Genomic DNA, 23,699 nt, shown 5'->3' on the forward strand with positions numbered 1-23,699 from the left:
AGATCATAAGATCACCCCTCAGTCTCCTACGCTGAAAAGAAAAAAGTCCCAGCCTGTCCAATCTCTCCCTGTAACTCAGTCCCTTGAGTCCTGACAACATCTTTGTAAATTCCTTCTGCACGCTCACCAGTTTAATAACATATTTCCCATAGCAAGGCGACCAAAACTGAACACAATATTCCAGGTGCGGCCTCACCAAAGCCCTGTACAACTGCTACATAACTTCCCAACGTCTATACTCAATGACCTGACTGATGAAGGCCAGCATACCAAAAGCCTTCTTCACTGCCCTATCTACCTGTGACTCCACCTTTAGAGAACTGTGCACCTGAACTCCAAGGTCCCTCTGTTCCACAATACCCTCTAAGGTCCTACCATTCACTGTGAAAGTCCTACCTTGATTTGACTTTCCAAAATACAACACTTCACACTTATCTGTATTGAACTACATTTGCCATTTCTCGGCTCACTTCCCCAGCTGATCAGGATCCTGCTGCAATTTTTGATAACCTTCCTCAATGTCGACAAGACCACCTATTTTAGTGACATCTGCAAACTTACTGATCATGCCTTGTACATTTTCATCCAAATCGTTGATATAGCTAACAAACAGCAATGGGCCCAGCGCTGAGCCCTGAGGCACACCACTAGTCACAGGCCTCCAGTCCGACAAGCATCTTTCCACCATTACCCTCTGCTTTCTACCATTAAGCCAATTGTCTATCCAATTTGCCAGCTCTCCCTGGATTCCAGAGCAGCCTACCATGTGGAACTTTATCAAAGGCCTTTATCAAATGTAATCAAAGATATTCATAAATATCTGTTTTTCTAGATACTTTGTGACATAACATAAATTACTTGAAATGTGGGGGTCTTTTCCACATATGAAGCATACGTATGAAGTATGTTAAATTTAAAATAATAACGGGAAGTGCACAATGAGTCTGACATCATCTAGCAACAAAAGATAAACTTTGATGGAAACATTGACCTGCACATTTAAATATTTATCTCCATATAGTATACGTAGTGGACATTTCATTGTTCTTGAGCTTTTCATACACGTTACATAATCCTGAATGAATTTTTAACCATTTTAAATAATTGACAGAATATTGTATCCACTGTTGGCAATCTGTCATTGGAAGCATTTCCGTGATAACAGACAACCATAATGCAGCGGGATCTCATCTTCAGAAGCCTGATGGTTTGCTTTGGGGTGGTCCTTGAAAGCAGTTGGCTTTGGTCGTAGTGCCTCTTGTGCTCCAGCTCAAGGGTGTGTAATAATGTGAATAGTCATCTGTTTAAGTTGTATATCCCTTGTCCTTATAGAATTTATCCATTGAAGATAAATTTTTGCAGGCAAGGGGGCTTATATTGCACACTCTCCATCATTCGAAAATGTGGTCCTCAGTGGGTATGTGTAAGATGGGGGGTGTGGGGTTGAGGTGGTTTAAAACACATTCATGATATTATGAAGAGCAGTAGCACCATGGATTGGCAGAGAATGAATGCATCATGACAGCTGCCAGGAACATTAGTACACAAATGCAGGAGGCTTTTGTTGTGGTTGCCGACCAATTGAACCGTGAGGGATTCAGTCCATCCTGTTGATAAATCTCATTCAGAGCCTTGATGACCACATGGGTACAATCAACGTGGGAATTCAGGGATGGAGGTGAATCTCACTGCACTTGGAGTCTGCAAAGCCCCAGCCGTGTGAAATTGCATGCACTGCCCTGCTCGCAAATAGAGTTCCTACTCTAGGGACCCTGCGATGTGCAATGGTGTACTGTTACTGAGAGCTGCCACCAAAGTCCAATGCTAATCCTTGTAAGGAGTCAGAGGCAATGAGGTTCAAAGGCACAGTGAATTTGACAGCTATTGACAGGGAAAGGTAAGAAGTACTGCTAAGTGTGAGGTCTTCCACTATGAGGGTGCAAAGATCAACATCTATCAACCTAAATGGGGACAGTCTCCTATATCACAGGTTTGCCAATATTTCCAGGTAGCTTTTTCTTAGCCACACACAACGTTGTGGATATTGCCTTTGTTGTTTCTGTTCGGGCCTGAAGATGTTTATCCTAAGTACTACCAGATCTAACCCTTGAAAACTTTAATGCCATGTCCAACTGCACTCAATCATTTCTGGATTGCCTCCCTCACTCTAATATGGCCCCATGGTTATCGGAGGATCACGGCCCCCTGCAATGCTGAAGCTAACATAACCACTTGGTTCACTACCTCTGCACATCTGATAATAGCTGTGTGCCAATGGCTAACTGCCATGTTCACTTTATTTCTGGGCCCACCTAATTCCCTGGCATCCATGACTGGCTCTCGGCTACTTTTTTGCCTCCTTGCACCTGGCCTGTTCTTAATCCATTATGTACCCACACAGGCCTTTGATAAGCTGACAACAAGCTCATTAACAAGAATAGCTACTCACTTATCAAAATCGAGTGGGTTGCTGCGTCTTGCCTCTCCTTTCTTGAGCAAAATTGCTGGCAGTAGGAATGACGATGGCAAACTGCCATGCTGGCTGGTGGTGCTAATTTTAGTGCCTCTGCACTTGCCCCTATCAAAGCCTAAATATCCTGTTCAATGTATCTATTTTTTAAATGACCCAGATAATTTTTTATATATTAAAGGCACTATAAAATACAAGTTATTATTACTGTTTTTTGAGGCAGTTTTGGCTTTACCTGGCTTTTCTTCAGACACACGCTTCTCAATCTCTTCTCCGGAACCTGAAATACAATGCAAGTTTGTACAGTTAAATGATTCTCCTCTGAATTATAGTCCTCTTTGCAACAATGCTATCCGATAAATTTGTCATTTGATAGCTTTATAGTAAATCAAAAATAACTTTTTTTTCTGACTGATCAGGTTAGTGGAATTTCAACAATGATGGTGCCTTGGAAAGCGTTGTGGTTCCAGCAGAATCCAGTGGGCTCTCACTGGCCCTTGAAATCTAGGGAAGATTGTCGGCTGGATTCTCCACCCGCGATGCCAGCAACGCAGATGGTGATTGGGCGGAGAGCCGGGTGACCGGCTGAAATCAAGGTTCGCGCCGGACGCCAAACTGACTGCTATGCCCTCCCCCCATTGGTGGCGGGATCGGGGTTCGTGCACGCTCGTCAGTGGGAGGATGCTAATGGATGCAAATGGGTCCGAATGATCCACTTGCATCCATGTAGAGGACCCGTCACCAGAGACTCCGGGCCCTCGTGAGTCTCTGGTCCTCTGGGCCGGGAATCACATGGTGGGGATCACTACTGGCATTTACCAGCGTGGCCTTGACATGGAGGACCTCACTGAGGGCCAAATGAGTTGCCCGCAAAATCCACCTGAGGGCCATTCTCTCTCCTACAACGCACAGCCTGCCCACCCCTCCCCTACCAAACCCCCAAGCTCCCAGCCAGACCGCAAATCAGTTCCAATTCACCTCCGGCGGGAAAACTAGTCTCCCAAACAGAGAATCCCGGCCAGTGTAAATCTCGTGCCGGGCTGTACCCATATCTGCAGCAGGCCTCCAAGGTGAACAGCTTCTGATATGATGGAACATTGTAGGTTAGGGACGTTGGCAAGTCAGATCTGTAACTTTAGGATAAGGATTGGCTCTAAGGGCTGGGTCAGGCTGGGGTGCGAAGTGGGGCTGGTCATGTGCTGCAGCTGGACAAGGCGCTGCCCTCAGGGGTGGCGGCAACTCTGGACCTACGCCAGAAAGGGGAATGGAGGCACAGACTTTCATAACATTTAAGAAGTGTTTAGATGTACACTTGCGATGCCAAGATATACATAGCTATGGGCACTGAGCTGGAAAATAGGATTAGAATAATTTAGGTGGTTGTTTTTGACCAGCTCAGACTCGATGGGTCGAAGCGCCTTTTCTGTGCTGTAGACCTCTATGACTCTATATTAATATAGCCTTCTTAGGAGGAACTGAGCTAACATAAAATTGATTGCAAAGAAGTGTGAAGTCATACCTCCTGATGGGTCCACACTTTAGGACTAATGTGAAGGAATTAAACAGCATGCAGAAAAAAATTGTAAGAATTGTTCCAGGGATGTAGGACTTTGGTAAAATACATAGATTGCAGAATCTGAGACTGTTGCCCTAAGAGGTTGAGAGGAGATTTAATAAAGGTGTTCAAAATGATGAGGGGTCTAGATAGACTACATAAGGTAACTGTTTACATTGGGAGAGGGTTGCGAACCCAAGGTCATCGGTTTAAAGTGACCTGTAAAAGAACCAAAGGCGACATGAGGAAAATTCTCTTACTCAGTGAGTGTTAAGGATTTGCTTGCTTGAGAGTGTGGTGGAAGCAGATTCAATCATGGATTTCTAAAGGGAACTGGATAAATATCTGATGGGGAAACTTTGCAGAACTATGGGGAAAGGGAAGGGGAGTGGGACTCGCTGAGTTGCACTTGCAGAGAACTAGCATAGGCACAAAGGGTAGAGTGGCTTCCTTCTCTGCTGTAACCATTCTGTCATTCTATGTCTGTGGCTGTCACCATTTTAACCACTGAGCTTTTGATAACTTTGGCATTGTCCACCTAGGCAAGCAGGCACTCATTAATTATTTAATATTGAAGTCCAATGATATCATTCAGACTCCACCACAATTTTAACTGTCAATAAGAGCAATGCTGGGCTGCTCGAGGCATGTACAAAACAGTACTCCCACATTTATCAGTGAAGAGAAAATGGAATCAGAACATTTCTGCTTACTTTGAACATGTACAATAGCAGATGTATAGGCAGAGCCTGATGAATTGCTGATGTAAGCTGCATATTCACCACCAGTTTCTTTGGAAACATTGAGAATTTCTAGTGAATGATCTCCTTTATTGTCAGTCATCAGAATTGCATCTGTGGCACGCAGAGGTTTACCACTTTTAAACCAATAAACACGAGGGATTGGATAACCTACAGAGCAAAGAGATATAGCAACTTAGTGACAATGATTAATAAAAACATGATCTACAAAGAACCGATCATGCCATCCAAATTGTGCCAGTTTGGACACAAGCAACCTATTTTATCTCTCTCTTACAAAATTATTTAGACATGGACCTGTTCCTGGATTAGTAATCCTGAGGGTATCACATCATGGAAGGTGGCGAAATTTGCATTCAATAAATATCTGGAATGAAATTATTGTCGATTGCTGTAAAACCCATCTGGTTCACTACTGTCCTTCAGGGAAGGAAATCTGCCATCTTACCTGGTCTGGCCTACATGTGACTCCAGACCCACAGCAATGTGGTTGACTCTTAAAATGCACTCTGAAATGGCCTAGAAAGCCATTCTGTTCAGTTCAAGGTCAATTACGGATAAGCAATAAATGTTGGCCCAGCCAACGATTCCCACATTCCATCAATGAATTAAAAAATAAACCACTATACCTTGTACTTATATAAGAATCCATTTGTGTCCCTTTATGAACGCAGTGTCAGCTTGACTCATTTGATAGGGGATTTTCACAGTAACTTCATTGCAGTGTTAACGTAAGCCTACTCGTGACAATAGTAAGGATTATAAAAAAGATTATTATCTGTGAGATGGAAGATTTTTGTTTTGGGCTTTACTCCAGCACAAAATTCAGATTGTGACTCCAGTATTAAGGGAGTGATGTGCTGTTGTAGATTTGGTGTTCCAAGTGATATATTAAACTTAGACCTATGTTGCACTATTCCAGTGGTTCAGATGGACACTATTCCATTTCTTGAAGAAGAGTAGAAAATCCACTGTGTAATGGTCAATATTCCCTTAATCAAATGCAGCCAAAACAGTTTGAGTATAGACCTCTGCCCAGAAACTGGTCTCCACAAATTTAATAGCGGGATCAATGCTGGCACAGATTGGATGTGAGCCCAAACATTGCACGTGATTTAATGGAAATGAAACATTTTGGGCGCGTTTAGCGGGGTGCTTCCCAGCGTTAGCAGCGCCGAGAACGACCCCATTATTAAACTCAGCTTCATTCTTGGGCCTCGATGAGGAAAGCTCTGCCGAGGCCACACTTCGGCTCATTTCCTGCATTAACGAGCTCAGCCTGCCAGTGCAGGAAGAGATCGCACCCCAATCTCTGGGCCTCCCCACCATATCCTCCAGAACCCCCAAAGCCCTGATCTACCAATTAGAGGGTCCTTGAGCCCCTGCACCCCACCTCATAAGGGCTCGTCACGCCGGCCCCATCCCGAGCATGGGCAATATGCCACGTAGGCACTCTGGCACCTGTGTGGCAGTGCCATGGAGTGGCAAGGTATCTGCAACAGCCCGACCACCTGGGGAACTCCGATCGCCTGGGAGACAACCCCAAGTGCTGGTACGCCTGGTACACGTTTGTGGAAACCAGTGCTAAACCAGTGCCAGGGGCAGGTATGCTGCACACACCACCCCATTGTGTCAAAATCAATAGCAAGTCTCTTCCATTCTGTTATTGCATTTGGAAGTTTGGAGTTGCAGTATGTCGCAAGTGAGAATTATTGCCTAGCATCCAAATCAGACCATGACGCCTGGACACCGGAGGATGCAACACACAGGCAGGAAGCAACATCCAAACACCCAAGACCTGGTCCTCAGCACTGGGAACATCCTTGCAACCAGACGGTGGGCGTATGAATTGGGGAGGGAATCAGTGCCTGGTGCAGGTAACGTAACTGGGATAGGGTCTGGATTCTGGTGTTCGGAGGCGCCCGCTGCGGCCGGGGGTCCACGATGGTATGTTGGACAGCACCCTGAGGGATGACAATGGTGAGCCATCAGGGACTAGAGGGTAATGGGCTGCAGCCATCGCTGATTGACTGTCACTCACTTGGTCAATCCCTTACAGATATTGCACGGAATGGATATCATCTTGGACCCTGGGGACATTGCCTGGTGGCAGGCCAGGAGGCCTGACACCGGAGAAGGTGGCAGCAGCAGCATCAACAATGTCACGAGGTGGCGGCCATGTGCAGGGCCCCGCCCCACTCTCTGAGAACCTGGCCATCCATCAGGCAAGGGAAGGACCCTGAGGAGGAGGCCAATGACTGTCTAAGGTGTAAAGGAATCACTGGTCATTCGAGCAGATGACGGACAGCGTGTACTGCAGGAGGCTCTGCCTCAACAAGAGGATGGTGCGGCACTGTGCCATGCCCTTGCGGACTTGCCACCAGTGCCCTCTCAGTGATTTAAAAAAATTATTTTATGGGATGTGGGTGTTGCTGGTTTGGTCAGCATTTATTGCCCATCCCTAGTTGATCCTTTATGTGCTTAGCCCTCCTTCTAGGTGCTTCCCGAGGATGCACATCAGAGGTGGAGGCAACCTGCTGCCTGTGGCCTTTGATGCTCCTGGCAGGCATCCACCAGGGATCCTGAGGCCAGAGGGACCCAGGGCATGTTTGCCAACAGAACATGCCCTGCCGTGCTACCATGTTCCGGATGCTGACTCTGTGATGTGTGATTGTCAGAAGCGGGATGGGGAGGGTGCCCGGGGGTGCTGCTGGCCACCGTTGCCACCCCGCAGGGAGGCTCCAGGTTGGCTCCCAGCACCCCCTCCTCCCGGTCAGTGCCTGTGGGAGTCACCTTGGGATGGAGGGACAGCTGGGCTGAGCTCTGGACGCCCCTGCGTCATCGGGCTCGGTGTCACGCATTGCCGGTGCAATCTCCCGCACCCTCAGCATTTGGTACTCCTCAAATCGGTCGTGGACCTACTGGAATGTTCTATTTGTGAAGAAGTCTATGTGAGAACCTCTCTGGCAACATCGAGGGCATCTTGAAACCCATCGTACAAGGTACGCCCAGCTTCTGTCGCGACATGACGGACTTCATACAGAAACTCAGCACCCATGGACCAGTTGAACCAGGAACATTCCTCGTCACAATGGACGTCTCGGCACTCTACACCAGCATCCCCCATGATGACGGCATTGCTGCAACAGCCTCAGTACTCAACACCGACAACTGTCAATCTCCAGACACAATTCTGAAACTCATCCGCTTCATTCTGGATCACAACGTCTTCACCTTCGTCAACAAGTTCTTCATCCAGACGCATGGAACAGCCATGGGGACCAAATTCGCACCCCAATACGCCAACATCTTCATGCACAAGTTTGAACAAGACCTACTCACTGCACAGGACCTTCAACCGACGTTATACACCAGAGACATCGATGACATTTTTTTCCTTTGGACCCACGGCGAAGAATCACTGAAATGACTACACGATGACATTAATAAGTTCCATCCAACCATCAGACTCACCATGGACTACTCTCCAAAATCAGTTGCATTCTTGGACACACTCGTCTCCATCAAGGACGGTCACCTCAGCACTTCGCTTTTCTGCAAACCCACGGATAACCTCACGATGCTCCACTTCTCCAGCTTCCACCCTAAACACAGTAAAGAAGCCATCCCCTATGGGCAAGTTCTCCGTATACACAGGATCTGCTCAGACGAGGAGGAGTGTAACAGACATCTACAGACGTTGAAAGGTGCCCTCGTACGAATGGGATATGGCACTCGACTCATCGATCGACAGTTCCAACGTGCCACAGCAAAAAACCGCACCAACCTCCTCAGAAGACAAACATGGGACACAACCAACAGAATACCCTTCGTCGTCCAGTACTTTCCCGGAGCGGAGAAACTACGACATCTTCTTCACAGCCTTCAACACGTCATCGATGAAGATGAACATCTTGCCAAGGTCATCCCCCCACCCCCACTACTTGCCTTCAAACAACCGCGCAACTTCAAACAAACCATTGTTTGCAGCAAACTACCCAGCCTTCAGAACAGTGACCACGACACCACACAACCCTGCCATGGCAATCTCTGCAAGACGTGCCAGATCATCGACATGGATACCACCATTACACGCGAGAACACCACCCACCAGGTACGCGGTACATACTCGTGCGACTTGGCCAACGTTGTCTACCTCATACGCTGCAGGAAAGGATGTCCCGAAGCGTGGTACATTGGCGAGACCATGCAGACGCTGCGACAACGAATGAACGGACATCACGCGACAATCACCAGGCAGGAATGTTCCCTTCCAGTCGGGGAACACTTCAGCAGTGAAGGACATTCAGCCTCTGATCTCCGGGTAAGCGTTCTCCAAGGCGGCCTTCAGGAGGCGCGACAACGCAGAATCGGCGAGCAGAAACTTATAACCAAGTTCCGCAGACATGAGTGCGGCCTCAACCGGGACCTGGGATTCATGTCGCATTACATTCATCCCCCACCATCTGGCCTGCAAAATCCTACCAACTGTCCTGGCTTGACACAATTCACACCTCTTTAACCTGGGGTTACCCCATCTCTGGATCTGTAAAGATTTAATCACCTGCTAATGCTCACATTCCAAGCATTGTCTGGCATCTTTGAATTTGTCTATATATATATGTTTCTGGAACATACCTCTTCATTCACCTGAGGAAGGAGTAGCGCTCCGAAAGCTAGTGACATCGAAACAAACCTGTTGGACTTTAACCTGGTGTTGTAAGACTCTTACTGATCTCACCCCAGTCCAACGCCGGCATCTCCACATCATGTTAAATTATCAGCATTGCCCTGCAAAACTTCAGATCTGGCTGCGATATGTTACTGGGGGAGTGGCACAATTTTTAAAATGGCTATTGCCAAAAATTTCAATAGGAACAGTTTCTTGGGAGAGATTAATTTTTCTTCAAACAAATAAACCACTGTGTGGTAGTGTGCATTAGGGGTCATGTGGGACTGTGAAGCCGTGATGCTATTGGCTGACAGATCCCGGGTCCTGGTTGGCTGTTGACCCCTAGCTCCGCCCTGAAGGCGGAGTATAAGAACCCGGGCTTCTCCCCGCCGCTCCAGTCTGTTGTTGAACTGCGGGGAACAAGTCACGCTTAATAAAGCCTCATCGACTTCATCTCTATTCGTCTCTCTCGTAAGTCATTGTGCGCTACAATTTATTAAGTGTGCTTAAAGGACTATGGAGCTCAGGATCGCCCCGGAATGCCTGCGGATCAGCCCCCACGCAGTGAACTCAGCAGCAGTTTTTAAACACTGGCAGGCTTGTTTCGAAGGCTACCTCCGAACGGCCCCAGGCCGGATCACAGAAGACCAGAAACTACAGGTCCTGCACTCAAGGGTAAGCCCGGAAATTTACCCTCTCATAGAAGACGCAGAGGATTTCCCGACGGCGCTCGCAGCACTAAAGAGCGTCTACGTTCACCCAGTGAACCAGGTCTACGCACGCTACCAACTCGCAACGAGGCGGCAAAGTCCCGGAGAATCGCTAGAGGAGTTCTACGCCGTGCTGCTAATTTTGGGACGGGGCTGCAGCTGCCCGCCGGTAAACGCGACTGAACACACGGACATGTTAATTCGCGATGCGTTTGTGGCAGGTATGAACTCTCCCCAAATCCGCCAAAGACTTTTAGAAAAAGAGTCGCTAGGACTCTCAGAGGCACGGGCCATTGCAGCTTCCCTAGATGTGGCCTCGCAAAACGCCCGCGATACGGCCCCGACCGCGCGGCAGCCCCTTGGGCTCCGTGGACCCCCGTCGCGACAAACCCCCCCCCTCCCTCACAGGCTTGCGCGGTTAAGACGCCAGATCATCCCGGGGGGGCCCGCTGCTATTTCTGCGGGCAGACGAAACACCCCCGGCAGCGCTGCCCGGCCCGCGCAGCGATTTGCAAGAGCTGCGGCAAAAAGGGCCATTTCGCGGCTGTGTGCCGGTCTCGGGGGGTCGCCGCTGTCCCCGGAGAAGAAAGAGTCCAGCGCATCCCAAACGCTCCCCAACCCCCCCAGCGCCCCAGGTGCGACCCGCGGGCGCCGCCATTTTGGGTCCCGGCCACCACGAGGGGAGGATGGGCGCCGCCATCTTGTGACCCCCCAGCCATGTGCGATGCATGGGGGCGGCCAATTTGTCCACCCCCGACCACGTGCGATCCGTGGGGGCGGCCATTTTGTCCATCCCCGGCCGCGTGCGATTCATGGATGCTGCCATCTTGGATGACAACAAAGGACCCCAGCATCAACGGCTCCACGGGGTCCGAAGAAGACGCTGAGACACTACGACCACATCTGGCCTCGGTGATGCTGGATCAAGCACGGCCCCGGATGCTCCAGACGACGACAACAACGGTGCTGATCAACGGACACGAGACACCATGCCTGATCGACTCCGGGAGCACCGAAAGCTTCATCCACCCCGACACGGTAAGACGCTGTTTTTTGACCATCCGTCCCAGTAAGCAAAAGATTTCCCTAGCTGCAGGATCCCACTCCGTAGAGATCAAAGGGTTCTGCATTGTGACCCTTATGGTGCAAGGGAGGGAGTTTAAAAACTACAGGCTCTACGTCCTTCCCCAACTCTGCGCACCCACATTACTGGGATTAGATTTCCAGTGCAACCTGCAGAGCCTAACGTTTCAATTCGGCGGCCCAATACCCCCACTCACTATCTGCGGCCTCGCAACCCTCAAAGTTGAACCGCCATCCTTGTTTGTAAACCTCACCCCGGATTGCAAACCCGTCGCCACTAGGAGCAGACGGTACAGCGCCCAGGACCGGACATTTATTCGGTCCGAAGTCCAGCGGTTGCTGAAGGAAGGCATAATCCAGGCCAGCAATAATCCCTGGAGAGCACAGGTGGTAGTAGTAAAGACCGGGGAGAAGCAAAGGATGGTCATAGACTATAGCCAGACCATCAACAGGTACACACAGCTAGATGCGTACCCTCTCCCCCGCATATCCGACATGGTAAATCGGATTGCCCAATATAAGGTCTTCTCCACCGTGGACCTCAAGTCCGCCTACCACCAGCTCCCTATCCGCCCAAGTGACCGCAAGTACACAGCCTTTGAGGCAGACGGGCGACTATACCACTTCCTAAGGGTCCCATTTGGCGTCACAAACGGGGTCTCGGTCTTCCAACGGGAGATGGACCGAATGGTTGATCAACACGGGTTGCAGGCCACGTTCCCGTATCTCGACAACGTAACCATCTGCGGCCACGATCAGCAGGACCACGACGCCAACCTGCAAAAATTCCTCCAGACCGCAAACGCCTTGAACCTCACATACAACGAGGACAAGTGCATGTTTAGCACAAACCGGCTGGCCATCCTGGGATACGTAGTGCGCAATGGGATAATAGGCCCCGACCCCGAACGCATGCGCCCCCTCATGGAATTTCCCCTTCCCCACTGCTCCAAAGCCCTGAAACGCTGCCTGGGGTTCTTTTCATATTACGCCCAGTGGGTCTCCCAGTATGCAGACAAGGCCCGCCCACTAATACAGACTACTACCTTCCCCCTGTCGACAGAGGGTCGCCAGGCCTTCAGCCGCATCAAAGCGGATATCGCAAAGGCCACGATGCGCGCCATCGACGAGTCCCTCCCCTTCCAGGTCGAGAGCGACGCCTCCGATGTAGCTCTAGCGGCCACCCTTAACCAAGCGGTCAGACCCGTGGCCTTCTTCTCCCGAACCCTCCACGCCTCAGAAATCCGCCACTCCTCAGTGGAAAAGGAAGCCCAAGCCATAGTGGAAGCTGTGCGACATTGGAGGCATTACCTGGCCGGCAGGAGATTCACTCTCCTCACTGACCAACGGTCGGTAGCTTTCATGTTCGATAATGCACAGCGGGGCAAAATTAAAAATGACAAGATCTTAAGGTGGAGGATCGAGCTCTCCACCTTCAACTACGAGATCTTGTACCGTCCCGGAAAGCTGAACGAGCCGTCCAATGCCCTATCCCGCGGCACATGTGCCAACGCACAAATAGACCGTCTCCAAGCCCTCCACGAGGACCTCTGCCACCCGGGGGTCACTCGGTTCTACCATTTTATAAAGTCCTGCAACCTCCCCTACTCTGTGGAGGAGGTCCGTACAGTCACCAGGAACTGCCACATCTGCGCTGAGTGCAAACCGCATTTTTTCAGGCCAGATAGAGCGCACCTGATCAAGGCTTCCCGTCCCTTTGAACGCCTCAGTCTGGATTTCAAAGGGCCCCTCCCCTCCACCGACCGCAACACATACTTCCTGAACGTGGTGGACGAGTACTCCCATTTCCCTTTCGCCATCCCCTGCCCCGACATGACAGCGGCCACAGTTATTAAAGCCCTTAGCACCATATTCACACTGTTCGGTTGCCCCGCATATATCCATAGCGACAGGGGGTCCTCCTTCATGAGTGACGAGCTGCGCCAGTTCCTGCTCAGCAAGGGTATAGCCTCGAGCAGGACGACCAGCTACAACCCCCGGGGGAACGGGCAAGTAGAGAGGGAGAACGGCACGGTCTGGAAGACCGTCCTACTGGCCCTACGGTCCAGGGATCTCCCAGTTTCCCGGTGGCAGGAGGTCCTCCCGGACGCTCTCCACTCCATCCGGTCGCTGCTGTGTACCACCACTAACCAAACGCCTCATGAGCGCCTCCTTGTCTTCCCCAGGAAGTCCTCCTCCGGAACGTCGCAGCCGACCTGGCTGGCGGCCCCAGGACCCATCTTGCTCCGGAAACATGTGCGGGCGCACAAGTCGGACCCGTTGGTCGAGAGGGTTCATCTCCTCCACGCGAACCCGCAGTACGCCTACGTGGCGTACCCCGACGGACGACAGGACACGGTCTCCCTGCGTGACCTGGCGCCCGCCGGCAATACGCACACCCCCCCGACACCGATCACCCCCTCCCTGCCACCAATGCACCCCGCGACCGCCCCCTTCCCGGGAGGATCGGTCCTCCTCCCATGTCCGACCAGGAGTGAAACAGAAGCAGACACCGAAAAGCTCCCGGAGACGACAACGCGGGAACAAGCACCTGCACCACCACCGGGGCTGAGGCGATCGACAAGGAAGACCAGACCGCCCGCTCGACTCGTGGCATCGGTGTAACACAAGAATGTTGTTGGACAGTAACGAGAATGTTCTTTTCCTCTTACGAATATTGTAAATAGTTCACAAACCCTGTACATAGCCCAGTGTAGGGCAAAGTGTAGGGCATTGAAATGACATGCCAAAAATGTTTTCCTCCCAGGACCAGCCTTGTAAACCCCTACCACCATGCGAAGCACCACCCCGCCGGGTTCATTTTTAACAAGGGGTGAATGTGGTAGTATGCATTAGGGGTCATGTGGGACTGTGAAGCCGTGATGCTATTGGCTGACAGATCCCGGGTCCTGGTTGGCTGTTGACCCCTAGCTCCGCCCTGAAGGCGGAGTATAAGAACCCGGGCTTCTCCCCGCCGCTCCAGTCTGTTGCTGAACTGCGGGGAACAAGTCACGCTTAATAAAGCCTCATCGACTTCATCTCTATTTGTCTCTCTCGTAAGTCATTGTGCGCTACACACTGAAACTAAGCTTGAAACTCAATTGAACTTCAAATGGGCTTTGAAATGGGTGGCCATTTCAAAATCAATGGAATCCTTATTTAAAGATCTAAACTGGGGTCGTACAAAGAATGTAGGACCCTGGTGCAATTTTCAGGTATCTGAATACCGACCTGAAGAGTATGCTGAAAAAGGCAACATTCGTGAGCAATTGCTGTGGTCAACAGAAAAGAGAAAAGTTACAGAAAAGAAAGTAACCGGTTTACATTTTAAACCAGATTAAATGTCTTGCTGCATATGAGAGAGAAACCTAAGTTTTCTTGTGTCACTACTTTTCCCACAAGTTGTACGCTGAGAAAATACTTAACTGAAATTCGTAATGTGATTCCATTATTTATTGAACATTTCAGAACTTTCACTGCTAAAATGACAACTAGCCATACCTTTAACTTTAATTTGTAGTTTTAGTATTGGAGCCCCAGCAGTAACAAAGACATCATGAAGTTCCTCTAAAATCTGAGGTAACTGTTCTTCTTCAGCCTGTGATTCCACACCTTCCAAGTTCTGCTCCCTGTTGTTAAAAATATTATAAATTATTACAATCCCTATTCAAGAATCTTAAACTGAAATGTGTATTAAGACTTGTTTCCCTCTGGGGGAGGAAAATACTGCAACTTCGCAAAAATAGCACAGGGCTAAAGAGCTGGCTTTTAAAGCAGACGAAGGCAGGCCAGCAGCACGGTTCAATTTCCCTACCAGCCTCCCCGAACAGGCGCCGGAATGTGGTGACTAGGGGCTTTTCACAGTAACTTCATTTGATGTGCAGGTTAGGTGGATTGGCCATGATAAATTGCCCTTAGTGTCCAAAATTGCCCTTAGTGTTGGGTTGGATTACTGGGTTATGGGGATAGGGTGGAGGTGTGCACCTTGGGTAGGGTGCTCTTTCCGAGAGCCGGTGCAGACTCGATGGTCCGAATGGCCTCCTTCTGCACTGTAAATTCTATGATATGATGAAGCCTACTTGTGACAATAAGCGATTTTCATTTCATTTCATTTTTCATTTAATTTCAAAAAGGTTTTCTTCAGTAATTCAGACTGTCTGACTAAAGGATTCGGCAAACTACTGAGGTTCACAATTTTAATCAAAAACATGTTTAATGGTAATCATCATAGATTATCATAGAATTTACAGTGCAGAAGGAGGCCATTCGGCCCATCAAGTCTGCACCGGCTCTTGGAAAGAGCACCCTACCCAAGGTCAACACCTCCACCCTATCCCCATAACCCCACCCAACATTAAGGGCAATTTTGGACACTAAGGGCAATTTATCACAGCCAATCCACCTAACTTGCACATCTTTGGACTGTGGGAGGAAACCGGAGCACCCGGAGGAAACCCACAGATGTGTAGACTCCGCACAGACAGTGATCCAAGCCGGAATCGAACCTGGGACCCTGGAGCTGTGAAGCAATTGTGCTATCCACAAGGCTACCGTGCTGCCCTTTGTGGTTATAAGATTTAACAGTCATATCATGTAGTGAAATAGTTCATGTACTGTGTGCTTCAATACCAACCGTGTAAGAGAAGCTTCGGCACTGACATAGGAAGATGTCTCAGTGGCTTCTGCTGTATCATAGTCTGAACTGCTAACTGTAAGAAAGAAGTAAATGTACTTTGAATAAAAGACAATTACTTATCCAAAATAAAACTGCGCATGTAAGGTTTTCACTATTTTCACTTGCAGATCCATTTCAACAATAAACATTTATGTCACCGAATTCTTCCAAATCAACACTAATGACAGAGATCAATTTAATTATTATTTGGTTTACATTATATTTTCCCAATTTCATTTTCTGTTGCAGCTCTATCACACTTACTGTCGACTCTCAGCTCTGCCTTCGTTGAAGCTACGCCAATATAGTTTTCTGCCACACATCTATACACTCCCATATCACTTAGAATCACAGATGTTAAAATAAGTTGATGGCATCCATCTTGATCTTCGTTGATCATGTAATGATCATTCTCTTCAATCAGCTTTCCATCCTTAAACCATCGAACTGCTGGAGGTGGGTATCCAGCTATCATACAATCAAAACTGACAGGGTAGCCTTCTTGAACCTCCTGGTTCTGGAGCTCAGATACAACATGGGGTGCTTTATGTGACAAAAGGGGACATAAAAAGAAATAATGCATGATTAGAATATGTTCTCTCTGGAATTAAACTAAAATCATAGTTCATTTTAGTAAATATATTAATAATTAATTCAGGCTTATACATGAGAGAAAAGCAGTGGGATTTTCTGAGACTAAGTGTTGACGCCAGGGCAGGACTGGTGGACTTCCACGACGGCAAAACTGGGGTCGCACGTGGAGCGATTCAGCAACCATGGACGGGCAAGCACCGGCACCACATGGAACATAAGCGATTCCAATGGGAAGCGGTGCTGGATTCGCCGAGTCTGTGATTGACATTTGGGAGGCTGACAAACTGCAGCCACATATACACATTACATTCCCCATACACGCTCATCCCAGCCAACAAAAATGCACTGAATGCACGGGAGCACGTCCATCCAGCAGGAGGGCTAGCGGGGGCACCAAGCTCGCCAGCCTCCCGCTAACAAGGTCGAGCAGCATTTAAGCTGCATTTGCTCAGCTGACCCCAGCCAGCTCGTAACAATGGTGCCGAGGAGACCAGCCCCAAGATTCGGGGACGCTGACCTGAGGAGGCTGCTAGATGCTGTGGAGGCCAAGAGGATGTCCTTTCCCCCGAGGGTCAACCATAGAGCAGCCAGTGCTGCCTAGGACGAGATGGCGACGGCAGTGAGCTCGGGGAGTGTGACCAAGTGGACTGGCCTCCAGTACAGGAAGAAGGTCAATGACCTACACCAGACAGCACGAGTGAGTAGACAGCCACTCACCCCCCTCCCCCGAAACCTCTCCCTCTCCATGGGAGCATCTACCCCCATCCTCCTTCAACCCCCCCCAACCCTTCCTCCACCCCTTCCCCTTCAAATCCCCCAACCACCACTGTGAACCACGCGTGTGTCTAATGATGCCCTCTCTATGTCTTCTCAGGAAAAGCTCTCCCACAATCGCCAGGCGAGGCCCAGATTGGCAGAGGGGTGCCAGACATCAGGGGCGTCATTCTCCGACCCCCCGCCGGGTCGGAGAATGGCCGTTGGCCGCCGTGAATCCCGCCCCCGCCCCCGCCGAAGTCTCCGAAGGGAGAAAAGTCGGCGGGGCGTTAATGGCGCCGCTGCCACGGAGAATGTCACGGGTCTGCGCAAGGCAGCCGATTTTCGGCCTGCCGATATTCTCCCTTCCGGATGGGCCGAAGTCCCGTCGACGTGATGACCGTTCACGTCGACGTCAATCAAACCTCCTTTTCATCGGCGTGACCCGGTGCTCCAGGCTCACGCCGACCAGCGAGGAGGTGAGTGACGGCCTGGGGGGTTGGCTCTGGGCAGGAAATGGCGTGGCCGCAGACTGATTGCCTGAGGAGAGGTGTGTCTCGGCTTGTGTGTGTGTGCGGCGGGGGGGGGGGGGGGGGGGGGGGGGGGGTGGTTAGAGTAGGATGGGCTCCGGGGGAGTGCCGGGAGGGGGTCCGTGCCGGGGTGGAGGTTGGGGGTTGTGGAGGGAGTCCGTGCCGGGGTGGAGGTTGGGGGGGGGTCCGTGCCGGGGTGGAGGTTGGGGGGGGGGGGGTCCGTGCTGGGGTGGAGGTTGGGGGTTGGGGAGGGGTTCCGTGCCGGGGTGGAGGTTGGGGGGGGGTCCGTGCTGGGGTGCAGGTTGGGGGTTGTGGAGGGGGTCCGTGCCGGGGTGGAGGTTGGGGAGGGGGTCCGTGCCGGGGTGGAGGTTGGGGGGGGGGGGTCCGTGCTGGGGTGGAGGTTGGGGTTTGGGGAGGGGTTCCGTGCCGGGGTGGAGGTTGGGGGGGGGTCCGTGCTGGGGTGGAGGTTGGGGGTTGGGGAGGGGGTCCGTGCCGGGGTGGAGGTTGGGGGGGGGGGGTCCGTGCCGGGGTGGAGGTTGGGGAGGGGGTCCGTGCCGGAGGTGGAGGTTGGGGGTTGTGGAGGGGGTCCGTGCCGGGGTGGAGGTTGGGGGGGGGGTCCGTGCTGGGGTGGAGGTTGGGGGTTGGGGAGGGGGTCCGTGCTGGGGTGGAGGTTGGGGAGGGGGTCCGTGCCGGGGTGGAGGTTGGGGAGGGGGTCCGTGCTGGGGTGGAGGTTGGGGGTTGGGGAGGGGGTCCGTGCCGGGGTGGAGGTTGGGGGGGGGGGTCCGTGCCGGGGTGGAGGTTGGGGAGGGGGTCCGTGCCGGGGTGGAGGTTGGGGAGGGGGTCCGTGCCGGGGTGGAGGTTGGGGAGGGGGTCCGTGCCGGGGTGGAGGTTGGGGGTTGTGGAGGGGGTCCGTGCCGGGGTGGAGGTTGGGGGGGGGTCCGTGCTGGGGTGGAGGTTGGGGGTTGGAGAGGGGGTCCGTGCTGGGGTGGAGGTTGGGGAGGGGGTCCGTGCCGGGGTGGAGGTTGGGGAGGGGGTCCGTGCTGGGGTGGAGGTTGGGGGTTGGGGAGGGGGTCCGTGCCGGGGTGGAGGTTGGGGGGGGGGGTCCGTGCCGGGGTGGAGGTTGGGGAGGGGGTCCGTGCCGGGGTGGAGGTTGGGGAGGGGGTCCGTGCCGGGGTGGAGGTTGGGGGTTGTGGAGGGGGTCCGTGCCGGGGTGGAGGTTGGGGGGGGGTCCGTGCTGGGGTGGAGGTTGGGGGTTGGGGAGGGGGTCCGTGCTGGGGTGGAGGTTGGGGGTTGGGGAGGGGGTCCGTGCCGGGGTGGAGGTTGGGGGTTGGGGAGGGGGTTCGTGCCGGGGTGGGTGATGGGAGGGCAAATGAGTTGGTCCACCTGGCCAGGTGCCAGCCTCCAACAGTTGGACCCATGCGGTCCATGCCACCTGGCTGGGGGGAGGAGGGGATATGGGCAATGATGACATGTCGTCGTTCCCCTCCCCCCCACCAGGTCGTCATGTTTTCAGATCATCCAGCGATGTTGGCCGCCGTGGTGGCAGCCGCTCATGTCTATGTTGCCCTGGATGAGGAGGAGGAGGAGGAGCGTGCCAGAGAGGCGGCGCAGGCTGCCGCAGAGGGGCAGGCGGCAGCCGCCCAGGCTGGAGGGACACCTGACCGACAGGACGAGGAGGGGGAGGAGGACGTCGCGGCCCCACGGCAACGGAGGCACCCGAGGGCGCCCCGTGTGTACCGGCCCCGGCAGTCATACCAGGACCTCACGGACCGGGAATGCAGGAGGAGACTCCGGATGAGCCGGGAAACCGTGGCACACATCTGCCACCTGCTGGCACACCTGTCACCGCGTGGCACTGGCGGGGGACACCCTCTCCCCGTGTCCGTCAAGGTTACGGTGGCCCTGAACTTTTATGCAACGGGGTCATTCCAGGCACCGAGTGGGGACCTGTCCGGCATATCGCAGACATCGGTGCATCGGTGCATCCGGGCAGTGACAGATGCCCTTTATGCCATGGCGCACCGCTACATCCGCTTCCCCGTGGACCGGGCCAGCCAAGATGCCCGGGCCGTGGGCTTCTCTGCCATTGCCGGGTTCCCCATGGTCCAGGGCGCGATCGATGGGATGCACGTCACCGTGCGGCCACCTGCAGATAACAGGGCCGTGTTCACTAATAGGAAGGGGACCTATTCGATGAACGTACAGGTGGTCTGCGACCACCGCATGATGATCCTGCACGTCTGCGCCCGTTACCCAGGCAGTGTACACGACTCATTCGTGTTGTCGCGGTCATCCATCCCCGGCATGTACGAGGGACGCCATCCCCGGCTGAGGGGCTGGTTGCTGGGCGACAGGGGCTACCCATTGCGATCGTGGCTGATGACGCCTATACGGAGGCCACGCAATGAGGCGGAGAACCGCTACAATGATGCCCATGTAGCGACAAGGGGAGTGATCGAGAGGTGCTTTGGCGTGCTGAAGATGCGTTTCAGGTGCCTGGACCTCTCTGGGGGCGCCCTCCAGTATCGGTCAGATAGGGTCGGCCGCATCATTGTGGTGTGCTGCGTCCTGCACAACATAGCCCAGCAGAGGGGCGATGCGCCGCAGGCAGAGGAGGGCGGAGTGGAGGAGCAGCAGGAAGAGGCCCAGTCCTCCCCAGATGAGGGGGATGGGGGCAATGGTCAGGGCAGACGGGGTAGACACAGACGGGTGGCTGTCCACCGTTACCGGCTGGCCCAGCGGGCACGGGACAGACTGATAGACGCCCGCTTCACTGACTAGATGGGCGTGGGAATCGGGTAGTATGGCCACAGACCGCACACCATGACAACAGCCGACCACCCACACCCCCCACCCATCCATCCACCCAGCACCATCACCCCCCCTCCCCAACCCCACACACCCCACCCGCATGCACACCACCCCCCCACTCCCAATTGCCGATCCACCGGCGGCACAACGGGCCGGGCTCACCCAGTTGCGGGTGGACGCGTGTCTATCGCAGGCCATGGAGAATGATGACAACCCGCCTCCGATGAGCTCCTGGCTCTACATCGTTGGACTATGTCTGACCCATGGCCACAGTACCACCATCCACCCGGACCATCCCTGCATGCGGCTGTGACACTGCAGCGCACGGTCCCGTCCTCTGCCCGGGGGATGTTGATGGCGGCCCAGGGGGAAGGGGGCAGACTCACCTGGGGCTGAGGTAAGACCACCCCTCACACACACACTTGCGCTCAACGTACATGACACCCCCGCACACTTTGGACAGAGCACAAAGGCAGCTTCGGTAGGTGTAACATTGACTTTAATAACCAAAGGAGTTCATGCACGTGCCCTAGCGCCTAAAACTCATCTGTGCCCTGCACCCGTGCCAACTTACTCAGTGTCTAATTGTTTGGCCTTACGGGCCCTTTGACTACGTCTACGTGGTTCCCCAGACGGTACAGCAGAACTGGAGGTGGACTCCTGTGATTCCTGCCCTCTGACACTGGATCCCTTTGGCGGCCGTTTCCTGGGGCGTCCTGGCCTAGATGGGCCAGGCTGCGGCCCGGGCGACTGGGATGGCGAGCTGCCAGCCTGTCCTGCCCGTTGCCCACCCGATGCACCTGGGACGGAAGGGGGGGAGTCCGAGGTGTCGCGGTGTACCGGGACCTCCCCTACAGAGGGAGCCGGGACGGACCACACCACCTCCTCCTCCCTCGGGGTGCCCGATGGCCCCCAGGCCTCTACATGGGTGGGGGATGCGAACGGACTGGCCATCCGACGCGCCCCCGACATCTGGCGCTGCCAGTCCTGGAGGCCCGTGCTGGTATCGACAGGGGTCTGCAGGTTTGCAGCCATGGAGCCCAGGGGGTTGTCGAACCCTGTCTGCGACAGTGCGACGCCAGCTCGCACATGGCCACTGGCGCCGATGCCCTCAGCGATGGCCTGCTGAGACTGGGCCATGGCCTGCAGTGACTGGGCCATGGCCTGCAGAGACTGGGCTATGGCCTGCTGAGACTGGGCCATGGCCTGCTGAGACTGGGCTATGGCGTTGAGCGCCTCTGCCATCTGGCGCTGGCACTGGCTCATGGCCTCCTGTGAGAGGGCAGCCATTTCCTGGGCCACAGACGCCGCCTGCACGGAAGGCCCCAGGCCTCACAAACCGTTCCCCATGTCTGACACCGTCGCACCCATTGCCTCCACCGCGGACGCCACCCGTGCGGTGTCAGCCTGGGTGGCACGCATGACCGGGACCACTCCCTGCTCCTGGACGCGGGTGGACTCCTCCACCTGCGACCGCAGCCGGCGCAAGCCACCCGTCACCCTATTCGCTCGTCTCCGTGTCGGTGGTTGCATCGGATCTATGTGTGGGTGTGGTAACTGCAGGAACCCGGGATCCATCTGGGCGGCAGATGTTCGCTTGGCCTGGGCTGCCCTCCGACCGCCCGGTCCCTCTGCTGCTCCTACCTCCACCTGCTGTACCGGGACGGCTGTGTTGTGCGCACCAGTGAGTGTACCAGACGCCACATCACTAAAGTGCCCAACCGTGGTGAGTGTTTCTGCGATGGTGGAGGGTGTTGGTGACAGCAGTGGCGTTGTGTCGTGCTCTTCGTCCCACTCTGAGTCCATGGCACTTTGGGGTGGGGGTTCGTCTCCACCCATCCACTCTGAGTCACTGTCCGGTCTTTCGTCTTCCCGGGTAGGGGTGTCCTGGGTAGTGCTGTCCCAGGTAGTGCTGTCCCGGGTAGTGCTGTCCCGGGTAGGGGTGTCCTGGGTAGTGGTGTCCCGGGTAGGGGTGTCCTGGATAGTGGTGTCCTGGGTAGTGGTGTCCTGGCTCGGATGTGACGGGGGCCTGTGGCTGCCCCCCTCATCGCTGGGTGGTCGCTCCCGCACGTGACGGGGGTGTCGTCTCCATGTTGCTCCAGGTCTCTCCGTCTCCCGTGGTCTCCGAGGGGCATCCTGCGGGCGTCGCATGCTGGAGGGTTCGGGTCTCTCCGTCTCCCGTGGTCTCCGAGGGGCATCCTGCGGGCGTCGCATGCTGGAGGGTTCGGGTCTCTCCGTCTCCCGTGGTCTCCGAGGGGCATCCTGCGGGCGTCGCATGCTGGAGGGTGCGGGTCTCTCCGTCTCCTGTGGTCTCCGAGGGGCATCCTGCGGGCGTCGCATGCTGGAGGGTGCGGGTCTCTCCGTCTCCTGTGGTCTCCGAGGGGCATCCTGCGGGCGTCGCATGCTGGAGGGTCCGGGTCTCTCCGTCTCCCGTGGTCTCCGAGGGGCATCCTGCGGGCGTCGCATGCTGGAGGGTGCGGGTCCCTCCGTCTCCCGTGGTCTCCGAGGGGCATCCTGCGGGCGGTCTGCATCTGCGGGGATGGGTGCCTGGACGTTTGGTCCTGCGATACACAATGAAGCATGCATGGTTAGACATCAGGCAGTGATCAGGTGATACGGGAGAGGGGGATATAGGGGAGGGGGGATATGGGGACGGGCTGTTGGTGGCTCACTTGCTCGTGGGGCCCCGACCTCTGCATCAGCAACCTCCCGGTCCTCAGGTCCGCCAGCCAGTTCCAGGGCCCTTTCCTCGTGTACGGTCAGTGGCCTCTCATCAGCGGGCCCTCCTCCAGTCCTCACATGCTCCCTATTGTTGTGTGCGCGCTTCTCCTGGGGGGGGGGGGGTGGTGGCAGGGGTAAAAGGCAACAGTGTTAGGCAGGTATATGAATGCACGCCATCGGTTGCGCGTGCATTGCAGAGGTTAAGGTTAGGGCTGGATTCACTTGGGGATATGGGGGAGGGGGGATATGGGGGAGGGGGGATATGGGGGATATGGGGGAGGGGGGATATGGGGGAGGGGGGATATGGGGGAGGGGGGATATGGGGGATATGGGGGAGGGGGGATATGGGGGAGGGGGGATATGG

At 54.0% G+C, this 23,699-nt stretch overlaps 1 protein-coding gene across 1 annotated transcript in view; it reads right to left on the reverse strand.

Annotated features, from left to right (window-relative positions):
• Positions 1-23,699, reverse strand: part of LOC140424765 (obscurin-like) — a 1,044,598-nt gene that overhangs the window by 349,409 nt on the left and 671,490 nt on the right. Inside the window, 5 exon segments of the mRNA XM_072508149.1 lie at positions 2,706-2,750; positions 4,739-4,936; positions 14,753-14,880; positions 15,885-15,960; positions 16,191-16,469. Coding sequence (XP_072364250.1) covers positions 2,706-2,750; positions 4,739-4,936; positions 14,753-14,880; positions 15,885-15,960; positions 16,191-16,469 — 726 coding nt within the window.

The sequence above is a fragment of the Scyliorhinus torazame genome, chromosome 6 (genome assembly GCF_047496885.1).
Source record: "Scyliorhinus torazame isolate Kashiwa2021f chromosome 6, sScyTor2.1, whole genome shotgun sequence".
Classification (NCBI taxonomy): domain Eukaryota; kingdom Metazoa; phylum Chordata; class Chondrichthyes; order Carcharhiniformes; family Scyliorhinidae; genus Scyliorhinus; species Scyliorhinus torazame.